The sequence below is a fragment of the Malania oleifera genome, chromosome 13, assembly GCF_029873635.1.
Source record: "Malania oleifera isolate guangnan ecotype guangnan chromosome 13, ASM2987363v1, whole genome shotgun sequence".
Classification (NCBI taxonomy): domain Eukaryota; kingdom Viridiplantae; phylum Streptophyta; class Magnoliopsida; order Santalales; family Ximeniaceae; genus Malania; species Malania oleifera.
Genome location: NC_080429.1, coordinates 37,766,418 through 37,791,157, shown reverse-complemented (window position 1 = coordinate 37,791,157; position 24,740 = coordinate 37,766,418). Strand labels below are relative to the sequence as shown.

The 24,740-nt window shown below is 38.0% G+C and overlaps 2 protein-coding genes and 1 long non-coding RNA gene across 3 annotated transcripts; 2 read left to right on the top strand and 1 right to left on the bottom strand.

The window, feature by feature from the left end:
• The first annotated feature begins 253 nt into the window (after nt 1-253).
• On the top strand, nt 254-22,923 carry LOC131145594 (putative DNA glycosylase At3g47830). Its single transcript, XM_058094767.1, has 4 exons — nt 254-927; nt 1,587-1,787; nt 20,303-20,359; nt 20,474-22,923. Exons 1-4 carry the CDS (start codon nt 514-516, stop codon nt 20,741-20,743), a joined length of 942 nt encoding a protein of 313 aa, XP_057950750.1. The 5' UTR covers nt 254-513; the 3' UTR covers nt 20,744-22,923.
• Nucleotides 16,316-20,985, bottom strand: LOC131145596 (uncharacterized). Its single transcript, XR_009134169.1, has 2 exons — nt 20,537-20,985; nt 16,316-16,683 (listed from the first exon to the last, which is right to left on the bottom strand). It is a non-coding gene; the product is annotated as an uncharacterized LOC131145596 (long non-coding RNA).
• LOC131145595 (zinc finger protein 5-like) lies at nt 21,439-22,923 on the top strand. The gene is made up of 2 exons (XM_058094768.1): nt 21,439-21,545; nt 22,045-22,923. The coding sequence occupies exon 2, from the start codon at nt 22,046-22,048 to the stop codon at nt 22,751-22,753; it is 708 nt and encodes a 235-aa protein (XP_057950751.1). The 5' UTR covers nt 21,439-21,545; nt 22,045; the 3' UTR covers nt 22,754-22,923.
• Nucleotides 22,924-24,740: the final 1,817 nt, after the last annotated feature.

The window sequence follows — 24,740 nt, the reverse complement described above, 5'->3', positions numbered from 1 at the left end:
ATATGTGTTTCAATATTCGTTGTACCATACATTTGTCTATGGGTAGGATTTGATGTTGGATAGTACTTGACATCGAATCCTACCGAACTTGAGTATTGTACATGGAAGTCAAGATTTATGTTTTAATTACCGACATTATTGCATGTATTGATTTATGTTTTGGACTTCTTGCATTTCGGAGGAAGAGGCCATTAGATAAAGATTCTCCCAAATCTGAAATAGGAATGAATATTGGACGTGATAGATATGACACAAAAGTATGTTGCTTTCGTTATTAGAAATTGGTCCAATAAAATAGCAGTTTAAAATGTTCTTTTATGACGTCGTTATAACGTTCTTATATGACGTCGTTTTTCTTGATTATTGACCCCAACGACGTCGCATTCGCGATAGCCATTTGCCGAGTTGAAAACGTCGTTGTTTTGACTTGGCCCAACTTGCCCTCCCATTCAGCCTCTCGACCTCACTCTCTCGACAGTGACAGTGACACCCCGCGTATCCTCCGAAGGAAAAATGCGGGAAATGGGTAAGAGAAAGCGGCAATGGCTCCAGTCGCCACCGATTAAATCTCCGACTGAATCTGCTAGAACCAACGACGCCGATGCGACTCCGAAAGAGCCATACCCATCTCACCCTCGACCTTCCCCAGAAGAATGCCGATCCGTACGGGACGACCTATTGGCCCTACATGGTTTCCCCCAGGAATTTGTTAAGTACCGCAAGCTCAGGCCTAACTCCGGCGATAATGGTCTTCCCGGCGACACTGTGAAATCAGGGCCGTTAGAGGTGGAGAAGGATGGTGGGTCTTCTCCCAAGGAGACTGTGCTGGATGGTCTGGTGAGCACTGTATTGTCGCAGAACACCACTGACTCCAACTCCCAAAGGGCTTTTGCATCTCTGAAATCGGCTTTTCCTGTCTGGGAAGATGTATGATTTTTTTTTTTCCTTTTTATCTTTTTAGATTATGTTTGAGTGTGAGAATTTGTTTTAGCCTCATAGGTATTGATGGATTTGAATAATTTTATATTTTTGAGTGTTTCGGGAGCTATGTTGTATTTTCATGGATCATAGCTGTTTTGATAGACTGGCTTCTTTTTTTGGTTTCACCGGTTTTGACGAGATGTATCAAGCTGAGTGTTTATTAAATGTAGCGTCTGCATGGATTGCACTTGTTTGATGATTTGCTTTCGTTTTCATTTAAACTGTGACTGGGAAATAGAGAACTTTGGGTGTTTTTGAGTATTTTGGGCCTGCATTCCCATTGGTTATTTCTCAATTGGAACGGCTTGCTTTTTCTTTTGCTTTTGCTTTTTGCTTAATGAGTAGCAAAGAAATGGGACATAGTTGGGTGCTTGGAGAGTTTTTGGAACAAAAAATTCTCATGAGTTATAATGTTATATTTGTTTTGAGTGATTTCATTTTTGTTTTATTTATGTGTATGGGTGAGTTAGGACAAATCTTGGCATCTGTTTTTGGTGATTTTGCACCAACTGTTTTTATGCTTGCATTAATCTTGAATATTTTTAATGTTCTTACACCAAGCTTGTATTCATTTCGAATAGTTATTTTTCCCTTTTTGTGTTAAGGTCCTTGCTTCTGAATCTAAATGCATTGAGAATGCCATAAGATGCGGAGGTTTAGCCGCAACAAAGGCCTCATGTATTAAGAACATTTTGTGTTCTTTGCTTGAGAAAAAAGGCAAATTATGTTTGGAGTACTTGCGGGATATGTCTGTTAATGAAGTCAAGGCTGAGCTCTCTTGTTTCAAAGGAATTGGGCCCAAAACGGTAATTTCTCATTTTAAATGTTTTGTTCACATGTATATAGATTTGAAATCTATTACTTTTTTTTTTTTTTCTTTCTTCTAATTTAGAAAGAAGAGATGTTGTTTTAATTATTCTCCATATAAAAATTGCTTATTTCTCTCTACTTTTTCAATTCCTTACTAAGTTGCATGCTTGCATTTAATATTTTCAAAGGTAAATGCACATATGTACACACATGCATCTAGCGACAGACAACTATCCACATGTACTTTTGTTCTACTTTTGAGGAAAGATTTGTAGCCTAAAACTTGCAAAAGGGTTCTCTAATCGCTTAACTTGGTATTAGGAAAAAAAAAAAAATAGCCAGTACTTGATTAGGGTGTTTATTAGAGTGGTTTTCTAGATGCATATTCTTTGTAATATATATGGTCTGCAGAAATTTTAGGGCCTATTTGATTGTGGAAAACAATTTTATTTCTAATTTCCAGTTTTCCTAATAATTACAAAAATGCCACTTTTTTTTTTTTTTTCCACATTTGTATAGAGAAATTGGAAAATGTATTTCTATTGTTTTCCATATTTCTTATACAAATGTTAGAAAATGGGAAAAAAGGTGACATTTTTTAATTGTTTGGAAAATTGAAATGAAAAATGAAAATTGTCTTTCACAACTTGCACCATCCGCTTTCAGCACGCAAAAGGGCTGCAGCTCTCCCTAGACTCCAAGTTTAGTATAACGCTCTCTCTCTCTCTCTCTCTCTCTCTTATGCGAGGTTATGCATGAAGGTTAGTGGTCGGGGAAAGGAAGCCACTCAACATGGTACTCATGTAGAACAAGTCAATCTCCTCAGAGCCATTAAATACCATATGGCCAAACGGGTTTCCATCTTCATGGAAGTGGATGAGTGGATTGGCCTCTCACCTTTGGGATGATTTCTAGGCAAACAACATACCTCCCTTTTGGCTTAGAAGGAAGAGGAAAGGGGAAGAAACCTTAATGTTCAACTGAAAAGAGACAAAATTGGCAAGTTCATAGCTTTGATTAATGTAGGTGGATGCAAGCATATTGCCTTTCTCGAAGCTTTCAATTCCAAGGGTGGCATAAGATCTCTGTTGCTACTAGAGAACTAGGTTGACGAATCACTCATACTCCAAGGGAAAAGGTCGCGATATATTACAGTAGAGAGCCTTGGTTGCTTTGCCTTGCCTCCCAACGTAACATCAAAGATTTTTCTATCCCACAATGAAACATCCCATGGTAGCAATGTGCTCCTTATTGTAGCCACTCCATTAGCATATCTCTCAGCATTGCGCAGAAGCCTTAAACTTAGCAAAGGGGATTTCAAGACAAGCCTTTGGCAAAGATGGGTGATGAAACATGCTCTTTTGCACACTTAGTGAAGTAGGGATCAGTCTTCAGGGGACATCTAGGCATCTAGCCTTTACCCCAAGTAAATTGATTTCTGAAGATGGCCGACTTTGGGTGGGCCTTGATTAGTACTCATATTGCATAAGTAGATTGCATTAGGTAGTGGGTGGTAGGGGGCACTAGAGTGATAGATTAGGAGGGGCTAGGGTGACTAGTAGCATGAAGGAGTTTGATTTCTTCTTTCAGGACTGTGGGCTTACGGATGCAATGGACATTTCACTTGGGTTGCTTTAGGAGATATGTAGGCTTCTCGCATTTATAGATTTTTGTTTACCAATGCTTAGGAAGATGTTTTCTTGAATTTAGTGTAGGGGATTTAGTTAGGCATGTTTTTGACCATTGCTTGGCGCTTTTAGATTTTAATCATGTTTAGTGGCACCCCGCACCATTAAGGTTTGAGATTGTGGTTGGCACATCTTTCTTTCCTCGAGTGTGTTAAGAAATGGTGTAGAGGTCTTTTGCAAGGTTGTGAGGGTTTCAAATTTTATGAAAAAGTTGAAGTTTGTTAGGCATGGATTGAAGAGTTTTTTGGTAGCACTAAAGAGTGGAAAACTGAAATTTTTGTTGAGATTGAAGGTTTGGATATGTTGGAGAGTGGTTTGTTGAGTGAGGAGTTTAGGGGTAGAAGGATCCTTCTTAGTAATGATTTGGAGGTGATTCTTTCTAGAGAGGATATTATTTGGTAACAAGAGGATGGGAACTGTATTTCGAGATTGTTTCATAGGGTAGCTAATGAGAAGCAAAGGAAAAGTTTATTAAAGAGTTGGGAGTTAGATTCAGGTTTTGATGCGAGAGATTATAAGTAAATTGGGAGGTGATTGAGGGACTTGATTGGAGCCCCGCTATCAGGGTGATTACTTTGGTTAGAAAGGCCTTTAATTTTGAGGAAGTTAAGAGGTGGTGTTTGTCTAGGGAAAAAGCTACTGGTGTTCGGCGTGTGTTTTTTAAATTGGATATTGAAAATGCCTATGATGTGGTGAGTTGGTGTTTTTTTGGATAAGATGTTGGTAAGAAGTGTTTTGGGTTAATTTGGAGGAATTAGATTAATGGCTGTTTGTCCTTGATGAATATGGCTATTACAGTGGATAGAGGGCCCAGGGATTGGTTCATGGCTTCCTAGGGGCGAGAGGAACCCTCTTTCCCCTTTGTTGCTTACCGTGGTGGTTGATGGGTTAAGTGGATGATTACTAATGCTTAGGGGTGTAACTGGTTCAAATTGGTTTGGTTTTAACAATTGGTTTTCAAAATTCCAAACCAGACCAAAACTGGTGGTTCAATAAACCACAGTTCGGTTAATTATCAGTTTTTAAACATTTAAACTGCTCCAAGAATTAAAATTTAATTTATTTGGGCCAACATCTCACCCACATGAATTGGGTAACTGACCAATATTCACATTATTTAAGAGATTGTGGGTTGAGCTCAATCATAAGCCCAATAGCCCACACTACTAGTTATTCTGGGCCTTTTCATCTTCAACATGTAAAGGAAAGGGTGAGTATTGCCTTTTAATGGATAGGGGAAGGATTCCCACACATTAAATAGTCATTTGGAAGCAGTACAGCTGCTCATTTGAAATTCACAGGGCAGCATGGGCTTATGGCTGGTGGCTATTGGCTACAATTCAGGGAAGCAATTGTTTCACATCAGCCAGGTATAGGAAGTGAGCTTCTTGCTCTTCTTTAAAATCTGTTTTATACTTTCAAGTTCCAATTTTGTTACAGCAGATGACTCCAAGAGGAAAAACTAAAAACAAAGTTGTAGAATTAATATAATATGTAAAATGCTTAATTACTTATAATATAAAAAAGGATTATTTTAATGTTAAATTAAAATATAAAAAGCCAAAAACCAAAAAATGATTTTTTTAAAAATTTATAAATTGAAATAAAAAATTGTAATAAAAAAACCAAACCGAAGAGTGAAATAGATTGGTTTTTGGCTTGTTTTTACTCATGCTCAAGGTGTGGGGGTGATTAGAGACTTAATGGTAGGTAGGGAGGAGGTGGATGTGTGTAACTGCAGTCTGCAACTATTTTTTCCTTATGATAGTGTTGAGAAATTCCCAAAATTTCTTAGTTTGTTGAAGATTTTGAGAAGATTTTGCAATTGAATATCAACGTGGCTAAAAGTGGGTGGTTGGTATGAATAAGGATTATGGTGGTTCAAGGCTTTGGCTGGTTGTAAGTCTCGGCTTGTCCTTTGTCTTGTTTGAATCTTCCTTTAAAAGGGGTAAGCTTCATTCACTTGCTTTTTGGGATCCTTAAGAGGCTGGATAGGATATTAGAGGGGTGGAGGTGGGTGTACTTGTCCTTTGCGATCATATTATTCATTTAATATCCCTATTTGTTTTTTTATCTCTTTACAGAGATCCTGTGAATAAACGAGGGTTTTGGAGAGAGGCTCGTGAGAGATATCTTATGGTCTGGCATTGAGGATAATAAGAGGGATCCCTGTCTTTGTTGAGATGTGATTGTGAGACCTAAGTCAGAAGAGGGCTTTTAAGATTAGGGCTTTCATTTGGATTGTCTCATAACATGATTAATATGAATGACTTGTTACAGGTAAGGCGATCCTATAAGGTTATTAGCTCACATATTTGTATGATGTGCTTAGAGTCTAACAAGACCAATGCACATTTTTTCAACATTATCAGGTGCCAAGACAGGCTTAGTCTACCATTTTTTTTTCGCTTTGTGAAACTTGGGCAGTTTTGCAAAATGTGGCTGAATTCTTTTTTAGGGTTTTGGGAAGAGAAAAAGGGATGGCCTTATGTACTTGTGTAGTATATGCGATTCTTTGGGCATTTTTGACCGAGCGAAATGCAAGGATTTTCAATGCAAAAACTACTACTTTATACTTGTCATGAGAGTTGTTTTTCTTGTTTCTTTTTGGACACAATCTTTGGTTATTTTCCTCTTTTATTTTTTGGTGGTGGTTTCATTGTCTGATTTCTAGAGAGACTGGAGAGCAAGCACTAGGTAATTGCTGTTGGTTGATTGCTGGAGGATGTCTTGTCCTTCACAGCTTGTACTTTCATATCTTCTCCATGAATGAGATTTCTACTTGTGAAAAAGGAAAAACTTTTTGGCCTTTTCACCCCTTCACGCACCATGCCTAATGGACCTCCCTCATACTCGAACTCATTTGCCCCCTCCACAACCAAAGAGGGCTTTAAACCTAATAAAGTCCCCTGTACCTCTCACGCTTAGGCTTGGATGTTGACAATTTTATGACTGTTAGGATTCCCAAATCAATTGGGATTTCTAATTAATCTATTATGATTCCCAATGAATTCTATTTAATGTCGATATTTTTATTTAATGTGTTTAGGAATAAGTTTTCCATCCACCAATAACATAATTCTTAGCCTTTGGCTAATTTGGAGGTAGATCCCCTCGAAGTGATCAAACCCTATTTTCTTTGACTATTTTCCCTTAAAATTTTCCCAATTTCTCCACGATAAAACCCTTGTGTCTTACCAGTTGGTATTAAAGCCGATGTTCTTGTGGATGCTGTTAACTTGCCAACAAAAGCAAGACCTTGGAATTCTTGATCTTCACTCATATGCAGTGGCCTTAGAAAATTTATCGAGTCCTAGATGGAAGCTAGGCTAAAGGCTGAACTTAGCAATATGTTTAAGTCTCAAGTTGAAGAGATCCAAACATCGCTCTCTAAACTACTCATTATGTCTTCCCACAAAGATGATGCCTCTACATCAGCTAATCATAGGGAGTAGTCGTACGTGCGTGAAGGAGGTTACCAAAGAGAGCGTGATTGTGGTCCTTCTTGTATGAAGATGGAATTTCCTCGATGGGCAGTGATGATCCTATTGGTTGGGTTTCTAGGGCTGAAAAACACTTTCGCTTTCACTGTGCTCCTAAAACATCTAAAGTTGGGATTGCTTCTATTAGTTTGGATGGTGATGCTATTCAATGGTATGACTGGTTTGAAGCTTGTTATAGAATGTATTCATGGGCAGAATTTGTTTCTAGATCACTTGTCCAATTTGGGCCCACTAGATATGAGAATATCAATGGAGAGCTTGCTAAAACATGCCAAACTAGCACTACCTAGGAGTATAGACAAGATTTGAGTGGCTATCAAACATGATTAAATATTGGAATGAAAGCTAACTCATCAGTACTTTTGTTGAAGGTTTCCTACCTGACATTCGGCGTGAGGTTAAAGTACATCGGCTATGAATTATGACTCCTGCAATTACCTTTGCATGGTTAGAAGAAGAGAAGTTGGAAGAAGAATGACCTCGCTTCAATAAAACCATTAGCAAGTAGAATGTCCGCAGCACTATCACACCACTTGCTCCTCACAATCCTCTTGCCAAACGATTGACTCAGGAGGAACTTAAAGAGAGAATGACAAAAGTTTTGTGCTGGCATTGTGATGAAAAGGGATGACTATTGATGACTATTGCAAAAAGGGATGACTATTGATGATTGAACCAGTGGACGAGTCAGAAGAGGTTGAGGATGAACCCTCCTTATTTAAATAAGGGAGGTACAGAATTTAATGATAATGATGAATCTATCACTTCTTTAGTTCATGCTTTAGCTGGTTATGCTAATCCCCAAACCATGAAAGTTAGTGGCTTCCTAAAATGCCAACCTATTACTATCTTAATTGATACGGGTAGCACGAATAATTGCATAGACACTAAAATTGCTAAACGGCTAGCCTATCTTGTGGAGCAATGTGGAAAGTTTGACGTGAAGGTTGCAAATGGAAGGACCTTAAGATGTCAGAGCAAGTGTCTGAAGGTTAAACTTACTATGCAAAACCATGGTTTGTATGTTGATTTCTTTTTGCTACCACTAGAAGACTATGAAGTGCTATTGGGTATTGAATGGTTAAGGACTTTAGGTGATATAGCTTGGAATTTCTCTAAACTGGTTATGAAGTTCACTATGAATGGCCAGAGAGTGACTCTTAAAGGCAAACATGTGGTAATGTCACTACAATTTCAAGCCATCATATGGAGAAACTCCTTAAAAAGGAGCGACATGGTTGCTTGGTACAACTCCCAAGCACTAGAGTCACAAGCATCAATCTGGCCAGGACGAAAGGCTAGATTCTCTTATTTCAGAAATTTTTGACCTATTTGCAGAGCCATAGGGATTGCCACCTCAGCGAACACATGATAACTGTCTTCCTATATTGCCTAGTTGTGTCCCTACTAATGTCCCTTCTTATCGCTATCTTTATTTTCAGAAAGCAGAAATAGAAAAGATAATGAAAGAAATGTTAGATGCGGGCATAATTCAACCAAGTGTCAGTCCATATTCTTCTTGTCTTATTGGTGAAGAAGAAGGATGACTCTTGGCGGATGTGTGTTTATTATCTAGCACTGAACAAGAGCACTTTGAAGAATAAATATCCTATCCCTGTTGTGGATGAATTGTTAGATAAGTTGACAGGTGCGCAACAGTTCACCAAACTCGACTTGAGGTCAGGCTATCACCAAATTTGGGTACACAAGGATGACATTCAGAAGATTGCGTTTAGAACTCACAATGGCCATTACGAGTTCTTGGTTATGCCTTTTGGGTTAACCAATGCGCCTTTGATCTTCTAGTCTCATGAATGACATTTTTGACATTACCTACGGAAGTTTGTTCTTATATTTTTGGATGATATCCTAATATGTAGCTCATCTCTTGAAGATAATTTAGGTCATTTGCGAATTGTACTCACCACTCTTTGCGAGCATCATCTGTTTGTCAATAAATTGAAATGCAGTTTTGCTCAATCACATGTGGAGTACCTTGGGCATATTGTTTCCCAAGAAGGTGTTTCAGTTGACCCTTCTACAACTGATGACAGATTGGCCTATTGCACAAACAATCAAAATGTTGCGAGGATTTTTGGGGTTAACTGGTTACTACCACAAGTTTGTCAAGGATTACGGAAAGATTAGCACTCCATTGACCACTTTACTTAAAAAAGATGCATTCAAATGGAGTGAGGAAGTTGAACAAGCCTTTGTCAAGCTTAAGAATGCAATATCCACCGCACTAGTTCTTGCCCTACCAAATTTCAATGAAGTGTTCATCATTGAGTTTGATGCTTCAGGAGTCGGCATTGATGCAATTTTAATGCAAGACAAACGCCCCATGCTTTTACCAAGGCTCTTTTTCCATCCCACATCGGCATGTTTGTTTATGACAAAGATGCTAGTCATAGTGCATGTAGTTACAAAGTGGAAACCATATTTAATTGGTTGACATTTCTAAATCTGAACTGATCACAAGAGTCTGAAGTATTTTTGGGGCAACGAATCTCTTCCATGGAACAAAATAGTGGGTCACTAAGTTGTTAGGCTATGATTGTGAGATTATTTATAAGGAAAGGGACCAAGAATGTGGGGTGGCAGATGCACTCTCACGATTTCCTGAACAAGTTGAACTTATAACTATTTCTGTACCTGCATGTACTACCGTTGAACAAATTAGGAAGGAATGGTGGCAAAATCTAGAGATTAGAGGTATTATTAAAAAGCTACAAAAGGAGCCAACTTCAGTCCCTCCTTACCTTTGGGACTCTTTAAACTTACTATATAAAGGGAGGATTTTATTAGTGCCTAATTCAACCCACAAGAAAACCATACTGCAAGAATAAAACGCATTATTGGCTGCAGGTCACTCTGGTTTTTCTTAGAACGTACAAGTGTATTTCTTAGGAATTTATTGGAAGGGAATGAAGGGTGGAATCAATAAGTTTGTGGTAGAATATGATGTTTGTCAACGACAGAAAGGGGAAATCATGGCAAGTCCAAGCTTTCTACAGCCTTCTCCTATTCCAAAAGAAGCTTGGACTGATATCTCCATGGATATCATTGAGGGACTACAATCTTCTCATGGTAAGTCTACTATTTTTGTTGTTGTGGACTATCTCACAAAAATATGCTCATTTTTGGGCCACAACTCACCCTTATACTACTATAAGTGTTGCTTGTACTTTTGTTGAGAATATTGTCAAGTTGCACGGAATTCCACAATCTATTGTCAATGATCGTGACGAACTCTTTACCAGCAACTTTTGGAAGGATCTTTTCCATTTGCAAGGAACATAATTAAAATGAGCACTGTGTATCATCCACAATCAGATGGGTAAACAGAAGTTGTTAACAGGTGCTTGGAGACTTATCTTTGTTGCTTTGCTAGCGAAAAACCGAAGGATTGGGTGCAATGGTTCCCATGGGTGGAATGGTGGTATAATACCACTTATCGTTCCTCCATCAAGTTGACTCCATTCGAGGCCATTTATGTTTGAGCTCCTCCTATTCTTGTTAGGTATTCAACTGGATCATCCAAAGTTGATCAAGTTGACTAGGAGTTACATGATCGAGACAAAGTTTTTAAGCTCCTCAAGGAAAATCTTGTTGCAGCTCAAGCTTGTATGAAACAACAAGTTGATAAGCACCAAAGTGAAAGGGAATTCTCAGTGGGAGATTGGGTATTTCTTAGGCTACAACCCTATAGATAGATATCTATGACTATTCATTCTTGAATGAAGTTCTCTCCTTGATTCTAAGGGCCTTATAAGATCCTAAAACGTATAGGCGTTGTTGCTTATCAATTTGATTTACCAACAGGTTCTAAGGTACATCAAGTTTTTCATGTCTCTTTCCTCAAGAAGTTAGGGGAGCAACTTACTGTGCATCGCCACTTGCCTGATGTTGCACCTATGGGAGAGGTTCAAGTGCAGCCACAAGCAATTTTGGATTGTTAGGTGGTCAAACATAGAAGTCAAGACATCATAGAAGTTTAAGTTTACTGGTCTCACTTACCATCTGAAGATGCAACTTGGGAAACTTATCAATCCTTGGAGAAGAGGTTCCTAGAGTTTATTGCTACTCAGCCTTGACGACAAGGCTGATTTGAAGGAGGCGTGAATGTTAGGATTCCCAAATCAATTGGGATTTTCTATTTAATGATAGGATTCAAGTCAATTGGGATTTCTAATTAATCTATTATGATTCCCAATGAATTTTATTTAATGTTAGGATTATTTAATGTTGGGATTTTTGTTTAATGTGTTAGGATTCCCAAATAAATTGGGATTGAGTCCATTAAGGACTTGGATTGGGATATTTTACATTCCTAATAAGAGTAAGCTTCCCTACCTACCCTATATATATGTAACCCTGCGGAGCTTTTCCATTCAAGCAATAACATAATTCGATCCCATTGAAATTATCAAGTCCTATTTTCTTTAACTCTTTTCCCGTTTTAAAATTTCCCCAATTTCTTTATGATAAAACCCTAGGGTCTTATCAATGACCTCTTTCTAGTTTAAAATTTGTGAAAGGAATAAAAGAGCAGGAAATGATATGCATTTTTAGATGGAGGGATTACAAAATACGAACTTCTATATAGGTGTGAGGAATATCAATATAGGTTGATGATAGAGGGACTTGAATGGAGTCCTATTTATAAGGATAGGGCTCTTTAGGTGGAGAGATCTTTTTGAGGTTGAGGAGGTTAGAAAGCAATTCTTGAGATGGATAAAGATAAGGCTTTGGGGTCTGTTGGTTTTGATATAACCTTTTCTTCTAAAGGATGGATGGAAAGTGATTCAAGATGATATTGTGGGATTTTTTCATAGTATAGTAATAAGGCGATGGAGCAAAGTATGAACTCTACTTTTATTGCTTTTACTTCTAAGGGATGTGCTAGGAGGTTGAGAGACTTTATGCCACTCAATTTGGTCAGTAGTCCTGACAAAATTTTAACAAAGGCATCATCTGAGAGACTTTAAGGGGTTTTTAGGGGATATGATGACTTAGCAAAGGGTGCTTCATAAAGGATGAAGAAAATTTTAGATGCTATATTGGTTGCTTACGACTTACGAGACGGTTGAGGAGGTTAAGTTTTCAAATTGGATTTTAAGAAAACCTATTATTCAATTAGAGCTTTTTGGATACTTTGATGGAGTAGAAGGGTTTTGTCTTCATGGAGAAAATATAAAAAGTTGTGGTGCGGGACGGATGTCCAAAAACTTTAGTTCTCAATTCAAGTCTTTATAAACTAAGACACAAGGACTGTTTTATAGGCTTACAATGCTTTGAAACATAAGGAAACTAATTTAGAAATCCTAAATAAACAGAAATACTTGTTTCTTAAATAGTAATGGCCCAAAATCTTGAAGATATGATCCTAATAAAAATATCATAATTAAAACTAAAAATAATATAATTGAAATAGAAAATTCTCTACATGTTGACTACATCAATCTCCTCTAATGTACATGCACTCTAGCTAACATTACTTTGTTAATCTTTGTCCCTGAATTACTCGATTGCATTTACAAATTGATCATTCAGTGGAGTTATTGCCAGCATATACTCAGTGTCTGGATCTTTGATAGTTTTTACTACAACAACATGAATCTTTGCAGGACATTAGTGATTAGAGTGTTCATTTTTCCTACAATTATAGCATCAAGCAAGTAGTGCCCCTATGTAACGGTCTTGGGCCCAACTCTGGTAAGGTATTGTCCACTTTAGCCCACTGGCCTCAGAGGTTTGTCCTATAAAAGGCGCTTCACATAGTTGGAGCCCAAACCATCCTTATAAGCTGAAGATTTTCGTAGGGCACATCTAATGTGGGATTGTGATATTCTCTCCCGTCCAATCTTTGATGCTTCGTTAGAATGCTTTGTGTATGATCCGACATGATTGTATTCCCAAGGTGGCTCTGATACCAAATACGGTCTTGGGTTCAACTCCAGTGAGGTATTGTCTGCTCTAGCTTACTAGCTTCATGGGTTAGGGTGATGTTGTACTTACTGCTTGTTATCTGATCAACATGATGCCATCCTCTGTTTCTTAGTGGTAAAATTCCCTACTCCATTCCTTTTCCTAATTCACTTTTATTTACTCTTCCTCCTCGTATATTTAGGTGTGTGTCCTTTGTTCATCAACTAACTCTTGGGGTGGATAAGTTGGATCCTTTGCTTTAAAATGTGTCTTTATGGGCTACTCATATACTTAAAAGGGATATCGTTGTCATAGTCCTATGCTGCTTGCTTCTCTGTTTTTGTTGATGCTACTTTCTTTGAGTCTACACCTTACTACAACCAGTCATTAAGCGCTTCTGAGCTCAAATGAGTCTCGTCCTTTGCCTATTATCTCCCAGATTCTACATTGTTGCCCTTGCCCAACCAACCATTTAAGTCTCCATGTAGTTTTAGTCCTTCTCATTGTCTTGAACATCTTAATTTGCAGGTGTATTCATGATGGCGGCTTGAAGGAAGAGAGTCCCTTCTAGATTCTACTACCATGCCTTTGGTTTCCTCGTCTGATGATCATACTTCCCATGATGTTGATCCTCCTATTGTTGTTTGGAAATGTAAAGCACATCTACACAACATCCCATTTCTAACTATGGTTCTTATGACTCCTTATCACCCTCCTATTATTGTTTTGTTACTGCTCTATCATCTACTACCCTTTAATCTGCTTCAAAAACCTTAGCCCATTTTGGGTGGAGGGATGCTATGGTTGAAGAGATGAACGCTTTACATGACAATGGTACTTGGGACTTGGTACCTCTTCCTCCTGACAAGTTTGTGGTCGGTTTTCGTTGGATTTACATTGTAAAAGTTAACCCTGATGGTTCTGTGGCTCATCTAAAGGCCCATCTTGTTGCTAAGAGATACACTTAGGTGTATGGTCTTGATTATTCTGATACTTTTTCTCTGGTTGCCAAATTTACATCAGTATGCCTATTCATCTCCTTGGCTAATACTTATTGGTTTTGCATCAGTTAGATATGAAATATGCATTCTTGCATGGTGACCTTAAGGAGGTTTATATGGAGTAACCACCTGGGTTTGTTGCTTAGGGGGAGTTAGGCTTAGTGTGTTGGCTCAAGAAGGTTTTATATGGTTTAGAACAATCTCCCATAGCATGATTTGGTCATTTCAGTGCTGTAGTACTTGAGTTTGGTCTTCGACAGTGTGTTGTGGATCATTTCGTGTTTTGTCATCATACTTCATCGGGTAGGATCTTTCTTGTTGTTTATGTGGATGATATTATTATTATAGGTGATGATGGTAAAGGTATTCAGAGTCTCAAACTTTTTCTACAGACTAAGTTCTAGACCAAAGATTTGGGACAGTTGAAATACTTCTTGGGTAAGTATCTAGATGTTGTATCGGAGCTATTTTGTCACAGAGGAAGTATGTTCTTAATCTGTTGGATGAAACTGACTTATTGGGATCTAAACTGGTTGATACACCCATGGATCCTAACAACAAGTTAATGTCGGATATGAGTGATTTTCTACCTAATCCTAGACAATACCGGAGACTTGTTGGAAAGTTGAATTATCCCACAGTCACTCGGCTAGATATATATTTTGCAACAAGTGTTGTGAGTCAATTTCTAGATTCTCCAAGGATAGGTTATTGGGATGTAGTAATTCGCATCTTGATTTATCTTAAAGGTGCACCTAGGAGAGGTCTTTTATATTGTGATCAGGGTCACACTTATACCCATGGATATACAGATGTAGATTGGGCTGGATCGCTTTCCGATCTGAGATCCACCACCGGTATTGTATCTTGGTTGGTGGTAATTTGGTTTCTTGGAAGAGTAAGAAACAATCTGTGTTGGCAAGGTCAAGTGCTGAATCAAAATATAGAAATATGGCTCACATTGCTTGTGAACTTGTCTAGTTGAAGAACATGTTGGAAGAATTGGTTTTTTCGCATTCTCAACCTATGAAATTGATGTGTGACAATCAAGTTGCTCTTCATATTGCCTCCAACCTGATATTTCATGAGTGGATGAAGCACATTGAAGTTGGTTTGCCACTCTGTTTGGGAGAAACTTGTGAGAAGCTCATTACAACCACTTATATGAAGTTGGGCATGCAGCTTGCTGATTTGTTTACCAAAGTGTTGGGGGGTGCTCGTGTTAAATTCATTTGTAACAAGCTAGGAGCATATAACATTTATGCTCCAGCTTGAAGGGGAGTGTCAGAGGTTATTTATGTCTTTTTAGTATTATTATTGAGTGTGTTAGTATGTTAATTAATGAGAGTTAGTTAGGGTATTATTGTCATTAGAATGTATTTAATTTGTATTATAAATAGAGGGAGAGACCTATCTTCAAGTTAGGTCATTCATTTTAATCAAATGTTAACAGTATTGAATGATGCACTACATTTCATCTTTATTAAGAAAGCATCGAGCAACTAATTTGGAAACTCTAAGTATGTATGCATCAAAATCTTTATCCTGTTGGGTCAAGGCATACAACTTGATGTACACCTCTTGCTCATAGTTAAGTGCAGTGAATTTTTCCTCCATCATATGTTGTGTAAGATTTCACTTAGTAATTGGTGCTTGCCTTTGAAGATGATGTTGATGAACAAGACTATGCACCAAATACTTGAAAGTACCTTGAGAGAAAGAATGGTGCCAATCTTCTGGGCAGACATGGCGATAAGTAAAGATGTTTTTGATTTGGTTGAGCCAATCAAATAATAGTTTCGAATCTCTATTATAGCAAACTTAGGTAAAGCAACCTGATTCCATAATCAACTTAGAAGCTTGTACCAGAGTGGAATTGTTGGTTATTGCTTGGGTTGCAGATGAAGACAAGGGCCACAAAGGAACTTCTGTTAACCGATGAAAAAAGGCAAGGAATTTTGAGCCAATGAAGTTTGCATAGGCTCCTGTTGAAAGTACATTTTGGCAACAAATGGATTCCCACAAGTGATTGGTGGCAACTAGTAAGGGAAGTTTGGTTGATGGTGGTTATGGTTGATGCGTGCCTTTGTTAATCTACGAAGAAGGAGGCATCTGATTGCTTTGAAGGGATTCAATTGATCTTTTATATTGGGTTTAGATCTAATGGGGTTGGGATGATTAAGGTCGATCAAAGGGAGTTGGGCTGCACCTGTATTTTTATGATTTATTTATTTCAAAACTTTGTGCAACTAGTTGGAAGTAGTGGAGACATGGTAAAGGTTTTGAATTACGGTGTTATCCCAAGAGGGGGGGTGAATTGGGTATTTAAAAAATATTTAAGTTTATTTTACCACTTAATCCCTATTTCAATATTTAACAAAATAATTGCAGGGGCTTGAAATTAATTCAAATTATTATCTCAATAAATTCAATTATATCCAATTAATTATCAAGTGCATGTAATATTTATCAACATACAAACATGCAAAAGCTGATAATGAAATGCAAACGAAAATTAAAAAGTTAAGGAAAGAGAGAAGGCAAATACGATTTTACGAGGTTCAGCTAATCCGGCCTACGTCCTCACCTTGAGTAACTCACTCAAGGATTCCACTAAATCCTTGCGCCTTTAATTGGGACGAAGCTTCCCTTACAATCCGCTGCTTACAAGAGGCACAACTTGCTCTTACTCCGCTGCTTACAAGAGGCACAGCTTCCTCCTCACCCGGTTCACAACCCGAACCGTGTTTACAATATGGACTTTCAATTCTGCAAAACTCAATATTGCTTCAAACCAAGTTAGTGAGTACAATAGAAATCCTAACACACATTGATATGATAAAACTTGAAGCTCAGTATGCATGTAACGATGATATTGTTATATGAATGATATGCTTCACAAATCAATCCTTTAAATCGATATCTCTCAAAAAGGATTTTATAAATAAATGCTTTGGAGAAACGTATGGTTCAATTTCAGAATACTTTATGCAAGATTAGAAAATAAGATCCTTTAAAAAATAATCTTTAATAATGCGCAAATCTATATTCTTGCTATCAATAATTTGTAAAGTTGAATATTTGAATAAATATACGACTTTGAATATGGTAAAGATTTAAACACTATGTTTCAAAAATAATATCCCTCAAGAATATGTATTTAGAGGCTCTTAGGATTTAATTGTGAATTGTGAATGGGCAACCTAGGGATTGGTCTACGGTTTCTTCGTAGTTGAGGTTGGGGGATCTATCTTTAGGTAGGGGGATCTATCTTTTCCTTTTTCTTGTTTACTTTGGTGGTTGGTGTGGTGAGCAGAATGATTTCTCATGCTTGGTGTCTAGGAACAATTGGAGGTTTAGGATAGGTAGGCATGAGGGTGATGTGTCACATCTCCACTCTTTTATGGTACCATTTTCTTTTTGAAAGATAATGTTGAGAAATTCTAAAAGGATATTGCTATGTTGAAAATTTTTGAGAATATTTCAGGCATGTCTAAGAGCGGTGTAGCAGGCAGTAATAGTGGTCACTGTAAGGTAGAGAAGATTGCCTGTGGTTGGGTGCCTTGCCTACTCTTAGTCTTTGTTTTATTTGGGTTTAGGCAGTAATCTGAGTTTTATGACCTTTTGAGATCTGGTGATTGAGAGAGTAGGTAGGTAATTGGACAGATAGAATACGGTTGCATGTCTAGGGGGTCGTATCACTCTTTTAGGGCTTGTATTTCCAACTTTGTTTTAAAAAAAATGTTTTTTAATACCTTCTTTAGAATCTCTATTAGTGTTGCTGAGACTTTGGAGAGGATTGTGAGAGATTTTTTGGTCGGGTACAAGTGATAATGAGCAGGATCATCTTATTAGCTGGGATGGAGATTCCCCTGTGGTAGGTAGTTGTGATAAGCATGGTTAGAAGATCTAGGTTGGAAGAGGGTTGGAACTCGCTAATTTGGGGTCTAACAGCATCTCTATAGTTTGAGAATGGTGATGAAGATTCCCCTGTGGTGCATGGTTATGATAAGCAAGTAGTGTTCATTAGAATGGGTGGTATGCTAGAGTCTGGAGCTAGTTGTGATGCCTTATGCAAGTCTGTTTTTGTTTGCCTTATGCAAGTCTGTTTTTGTTTCTCAGGTTGCCTTGTTTTATTTATTATTATTAAACCCCGCCTTTTCTCCATTCAAGGTGGTCGTGGTAGTAACTAATAAGATTGGTTTTGGGAAGATCTGTGGGCTGGTGAGGATTCTTTAGAAGCCTTGATGCCTCACCTTATGCTTTCTTCTGTTCATAATGCTGTAATCACTTTCTTCTATTCTTTGAGGATCTCTCCTTTTTGGGACTTCCATTTTATTGAGAGTTTTGGATTCTTTTATTCCTCACACTAGGTATAATTTACGAATTTCAGGGATACTTCTGGGCTGTTTTCATCTGAATCTTTATTTTCTCACTCACTGAGACCTTCAACCTCATCTCCTTTTCCTTTGAATAATGTTATTTGGAAGGCTAAGATTGCGTTTGAATTAGGTCTTCAACAACTAGGGGCTTTACTTTGCTCAACCATCCCCCCACCGCCTGTGGAGTTGCGAAAATATAGAGGACATTATTGAATTTGGGTAGCAAAATGGTGTTGCACTAAAGTAGTTGAAATAGAGTGGGCCCAAAGAGGAGCATCAGGCAATCAGTAAGAAGCTTAAGCATCAGATGACAGTTGAAGGGGCTGTAGATGTTGGAGAGAGAGAGGGTGGTGGTTGACTCTCAAAGTTCCAGAAGTCACTAAGTGAAGCATGAAGAGGGGTGCTTATAAGAAATAGGATGTGGATGTTATCATCCTCCAATAGGATGCCATGTCAGGGGATGTGGGCAATTAGAAAATGGGTGCTTGCTCACCCAATTAGGTGATGAAATGTGGTCAGGGTGAGGGAAGTTAAGAGGACACATGTTGCAAAAGATGCATGAGGAGGCTAACAGTTGAAGGGGGTTGGGCATTTATTAATGGACCTACTTCAAGCCCACCAAGCCAAAACACTTCAGAACATCTCAAGATGAGGATTGATCAGGGATCCTGCCATGTGTATGATGTCTGGTTCTAGTTGCATGACAGGTCTGGCCTGCAAAAGGTGATGCTAATTGCTTGGAAGCCAATCTATATTGAGATAAATTTGAGAATGGTAAAGTCATAAATTAGAGCATCTACCATTTCAAGCCTTTTGGCCTGATGCTATTGTGTCCTCGATCTATCTGATAGGGGTCTGCATAGCAATGTTGGGGAAATAGCTACAAATTTTTACCTATTTTTAGTAATTTGTAGAGTAACGAGAGAGAATTGGATTTGGTTAGACAATGTCTGGTTGGTAAACAAGGATCGGTTTTTTAGTGGGTGATCTATCCATGACCAGGATGAAGATTGAGTGAAACTAAGTGGAGGTCCAAACTGACTGAGCTCTTGTAGCAAGCTCCTAAGGAGAGGCCTGTGGTCCATTTATAGGAGTTGCCATGAATTAGTCACACCTTCCAACCAATTCTCTCTCGAGCAATTAAAAACAAGTGTTAAGATGGAATGCTGTCTGCGAAGGATGGAACAGTCAGTCAGAAGTCTGGCTTATTAGTTACTTTGAAAAAAAAAAAAAAAATAGCATGAGGGCACCAACTCATTGGCTTTCAAAGGGGGGTTTTGATGCATTTTTCAGCCATTTGAAGGGGTCCTGTGCTGGTTGCTAGTGTTCGGCTTGAAAGCATACTTGTTTCTTCACTGGCTGGAGAATGGTTCATAGTGTTTTCAATTAGTTTGAACTCAAGCTTATCTGACGAATAAAAGCAAAATACATGTTGCTCTCTCTGTTCAGGCCTTGGTTTTAACAATTATGGTGCTGGTTTTTGGGTGAGGACTGCTAAAACCTAGTACTTAACTCTCAGATGTTGAGGTTATTTTTTTTTTCTTGCAGTGATCCAACTGTTATGTGCTCCCGCTTTTTAGTGGTAGTCAACCAGAGAGTGCAGGACTTGTGCGTTTGGGGTTATTTTGTTCATTTTTATATACACAGGTGGCCGACAGTTGCTGAAGTTGTAAAGAGGCAATGGAAGAGTGGTGAACTGCAGTTTAGAACTTGAGTTTTAATATTAAAGTTTTATGATTGGGCTGACGTACAAATAATTATATCTATGTTTTGAGTTGAAGATTTCCTAGTCTCACTTTCAATATAGTTTGTGTGGATGAAAGCATAATGTTGGTTATATATCCTATAGGAAATGGTTTTGCAATTTTTTGAGATTGAATTCTCATCCCTTTTGGAAAGTTTTTTTTTCAATTTGCCTCTTAAAAATTTGCAAGAAGTGAGGTAGTTTTGATGCCTGTTTTGAGCGTTTAGTTTCTGGTGTCTGATAATTGTGAAATAAATGACAGGTAGCTTGTGTTTTGATGTTCCATCTTCAGCTGGACGATTTCCCTGTGGACACACATGCGAGTACACTATACTCCAATCTATTTTATTTAGTCATGTTAATATCAAAATAGAAAGTAATATTTAACACTCGAGTAGAAAGTAGTATTAAATATTCAAAAATCTCTATACAGGTATTTCAGATAGCAAAAGCCATTGGTTGGGTACCAGAAGTGGCAGACAGGAATAAGACATACCTTCATCTGAACCATCGGATCCCAAATGAACTAAAATTTGATCTGAACTGTCTCCTGTTCACACACGGTAAGCTCTGCCGACAGTGTACAGCTAAAGGAAGCACCCAGCAAAGAAAGGAATCCCATGAAAGCTCCTGCCCATTACTGAATTACTGTAAACGAATTTCTAATTCAAATGAATTAACAATTGATGGGTATTCCCTCTGACAGTCTCTGTAAAAGGGTGTGCGCTGATCCCTCTCTCTCTTCGTGAGGAATGAAGCAATGATTATGGTTTGCCCAATCCAAGACAACCAATATGAGAAAAAGCTGAGAACACCCACTTCCTTATGGCGGAAGTCATAAAATATTATGTCAATTATTTGTGCCCAATCCACAACAACCAATGTGAAAGTGTCCTCAGAATTTTATCTGCATTTGTTTCCACATTTGGTGATAGTGAAATGGTTAATCATGCCTACTTTGTTTGCTTCCTTTAAAGCAAGAGACTAGCTTGAGTTGAGTTAGAAGGTAAACAGGAAGAGTGGTGGTTGATGTGAAGTACAAGAGCTATTGGTAGAAGTAGTCGTGTAAGAAGTGAAGACCACATCCACTGGCTTCTTGTTTCTAATTTTTCCCAAAAGCTTCTGTGGATCGGTGGGTCCATTCATCCAACTTGAACTAGTGTCCAACACTAGCGTTTTGTTATATATATATATATATATATATATAGTAAGCTGCATGTGTTTTTGAATATAAAATAGTGTTTACATTGTCCAAACTGATATGCCCAGATCCTTTCGAAGAGCTTTAAGATAGATATGCTTACATCATTATCCACTTACTGTGTTCCTGAATTTAGCAGCCATGCCATCCTCAGTTCTTCAAAGCTTTATAACTCTCTGTATTTTAAGTTGGGTAAAGGGTGGAGGTGGGGTGCTGATAAGGTCCAAACCCAATATTAGAGCTCAGCAGAATCAAGTACTATTTTATGACCCAATTGAGAATTTAGTCCCTCACTGCCTCGCTGGTAAAGAAAAATAGTCTGTCACTCTATTCTGTACCGTGTGAAATTAGTTTCATCCTTTGATCTCAGCATCTCTGCCTCTTTTTGACTTGTGGGTTTTCACTTGCTTTTTTGTCACTGCTATTGTCTTTACCATAAAGGATGGATGATATTATCGAAGTGCTAAAGTATTATCGTTTTCCTCGATGAAGCATCTAAATATCTCTTTACACTTTTTAAGTTTTCTGCATCACTCTGCTTTTTATTAATTTTTTTTAACTCTTTAATGCGTCAACCTGATCCTACTTTCTAGTATTCCTTTTATTTTGTTCACTCCATTGACACATTTATGCTGTTCAAGATGGTTAAAAAATTGTCCTCTGGCTGGTGTACAATTCATAAGCCAACTGGAATGAGTTGCTTATAAATGGAGAAGCAAAACTCTAGGAGAAATGCTTATATTTTCAATTGAAAGAAACAAAAATGACGTATTAGAAGCTGCATCTTGCTTCCTTTCTTACAGAATGGATGGGGATGGTGGTTTTCATTCCACAGTCTCTGTTGCGGAGAAAAAGCTGAGATTGTTTGGTGTCGAAGTGGATCCACATGTCGAGGGTGGGAAGTATCTAAGAGAGGCTGAAGCAGGCAGAAGTGTACACTCAATGGGCACCATTACGCGCTGCAGTGGGGAAATTACTGCAAAAAGTTCAGTAGCTGAACCCAAGCGCAAGAAGTACAAATGCCAATTTTGTTCCAAGCAGTTTGCAAACTCACAGGCATTGGGGGGCCACCAAAATGCCCACAAGAAAGAGAGAATGAAGAGGAAGAAATTGCAGCCTCGAGCAAGGAAAGGCGGCTTGAATTTTCCAGAGCAATCTGTAGGGAGTTCCTCTGTTCCCATCTACCATCAGTATCCTCCCATGTTGCACAACTCCTCTTCCTGCAAACCTCACTTCACCCTCTACGGCGAGTCTTTGATTAGTTTCAAATCATCTGATCAAGACCAAAAGTTAAACCTTCACGGCTATGAAACTACTGGTGGAGCTTCAGCTCAACCTGCATGCTTCCAATTAATACAAGAAGGCAGCTTGAGGTCAAGCAGAGGAGGGTTCAGTAAGAACAGACCCATGGTCATCAAGCCTTCTCCGATGAGAAGCTATGAGCGTTTGGACGTCATCTTGGGGCTTATCAAGAAACAAGGTGGCAGCAGCTCCTTTGGAAGCGGGCATTAGTAGATGATGTTATGATTCTATAGGAAGTGTTTAGGATTCATTTGCATCATGGTAAATGCTAAGGCAAACGTCTCGTCTCTGATTTGATATTGATTTTTCTGTTCATTTCAAGCTTTGGCAGTGATGTTTCATTATCTGAGCGAAATGAAATGGGGATCAATCTTCTTCAAGAGTTGTCAAAAGTTGTGTGACCTATTTTTGAATTGGGGGAAAGCTAATTATGAAGAAAATGGTTTTTTACACATACACGGGCGCGCGCACACACATATATGTATAGGCAAAGAATTTTGACGATTCTATGGAAATTCTAAAACGTGCTTGTGCATTAGCGTAAACACTTCATTTTGGCTGATTAACATTTCATGCATATTTATTAAATTGGCTCCTGTGATAGTTTAAAAAGGCCCATTTTTAAATATGAATTTGCACTCTAAATCCATATTAAATATTCATTTTGGTCATGAAATTGCTTTGTTGAGTATACTTTGGTAATGCCCCCACGGACATGGCTAAGTGGAAAGTAGTTGGGCAATCCAATGGGAGCATCAGGGGTTCGAATCTTGGTAGATGCACTTAGTGAGCCTGCCATTGATGTAGAGGATCTGCCGTGTCATGAGGTTTGGAACCTTGAGATGTATCCTAGGAGGTGAGTTTGATCGAACGTCTAACCTAATTGTGAGTAGATTGTGACCACATCTAGATTTACAGGGTGCAATTCAGGGGGGAGGGTCGTTGCCCCAGGGTTTGGTGCTGCAGTGGGGGGGGGGGGTCCAAAGGATTTGTTAGTGGAAGGAGTTCCCTAGTCATAAAAAAAAAAAAAAAAAAAAACGAAAGAGTATACTTTGGTGACAAAGAGAATAAGAACTCTATTTTTGGTAACTGCACCATTCTCATGGGGTATTTTGGTAATAAAAAAATTGTTGTGCTGGGCACCCCACTTGTATCAAATACCAATACTATTGCTATTGAATATATAAGAAACTAAAGCAATGCAGGAACTAATAATAAAACAGTAAAAAGAACAAGACAAGAAATTAATGAGGTTCGGTATAAAATTACCTACGTCCTCGGGCGCTGACGATTATTTCACTACTTCTTAACAAAGTACAACTTTGAGGTGTATTTTACAAATGGAGAGTTGAGCTCTTTATATAGCTTCAATCTCAAGTTCAAAAAACACCTCTCTTCAATGTGGGACAAATAATATAAAAAATTCAAAACAATTTTTTATACAAATGTAGAACTATTCTACCAACAACAAATCTCCACCTTGACGATAAATTTAACAAATTTTTTAGTCATTAACATTTTCTAGAGTTCCACATCATCGGCGCCTTTCAAAAATATTTAGATTTGCAAGATATTGATCAATTCCAAATAATGTTTGAACTTGATTATTGTCACAATCTTAGTCAACATATCTGTGGGATTTTCAGTTGTAGCAATCTTTTGAAGAAGTATCTTACCTCCATCAATAATATTCCACATAAAATGAAATCGAATGTTGATGTGCTTCATTCGTGCATGGTAGACTTGGTTCTTTGCCAAATGAATAGCACTCTACCTATCACAAAATACAACAATGTGCTTTTGAACAACTTCCAAATTTTCAAGTAAATCCTGCAACCAAATAGCTTCCTTAACAGCCTCTGAAGCTGCCATGTACTCCACTTTTGTTGTAGACAAGGTAATGGAAGACTGTAAGGTAAACCTCAAACTCACTGGACCATTAGCAAATGTAAAAACATATCTAATAGTTGATCGACGTTTATCTAGATCACCTGCAAAATCAGAATCCACATATCCAACAACACGTTAATCAATAGTATTATTTTTCTCAAATACTATACCAACATCAATCGTATTCATAATATATATCAAAATCCATTTCATATCTTACCAATATCCTTTACCTAGATCATGCATATACCTGCTCACCATACTAACAACTTGTGAAATATCATGTCTAGTACAAACCATTGCATAC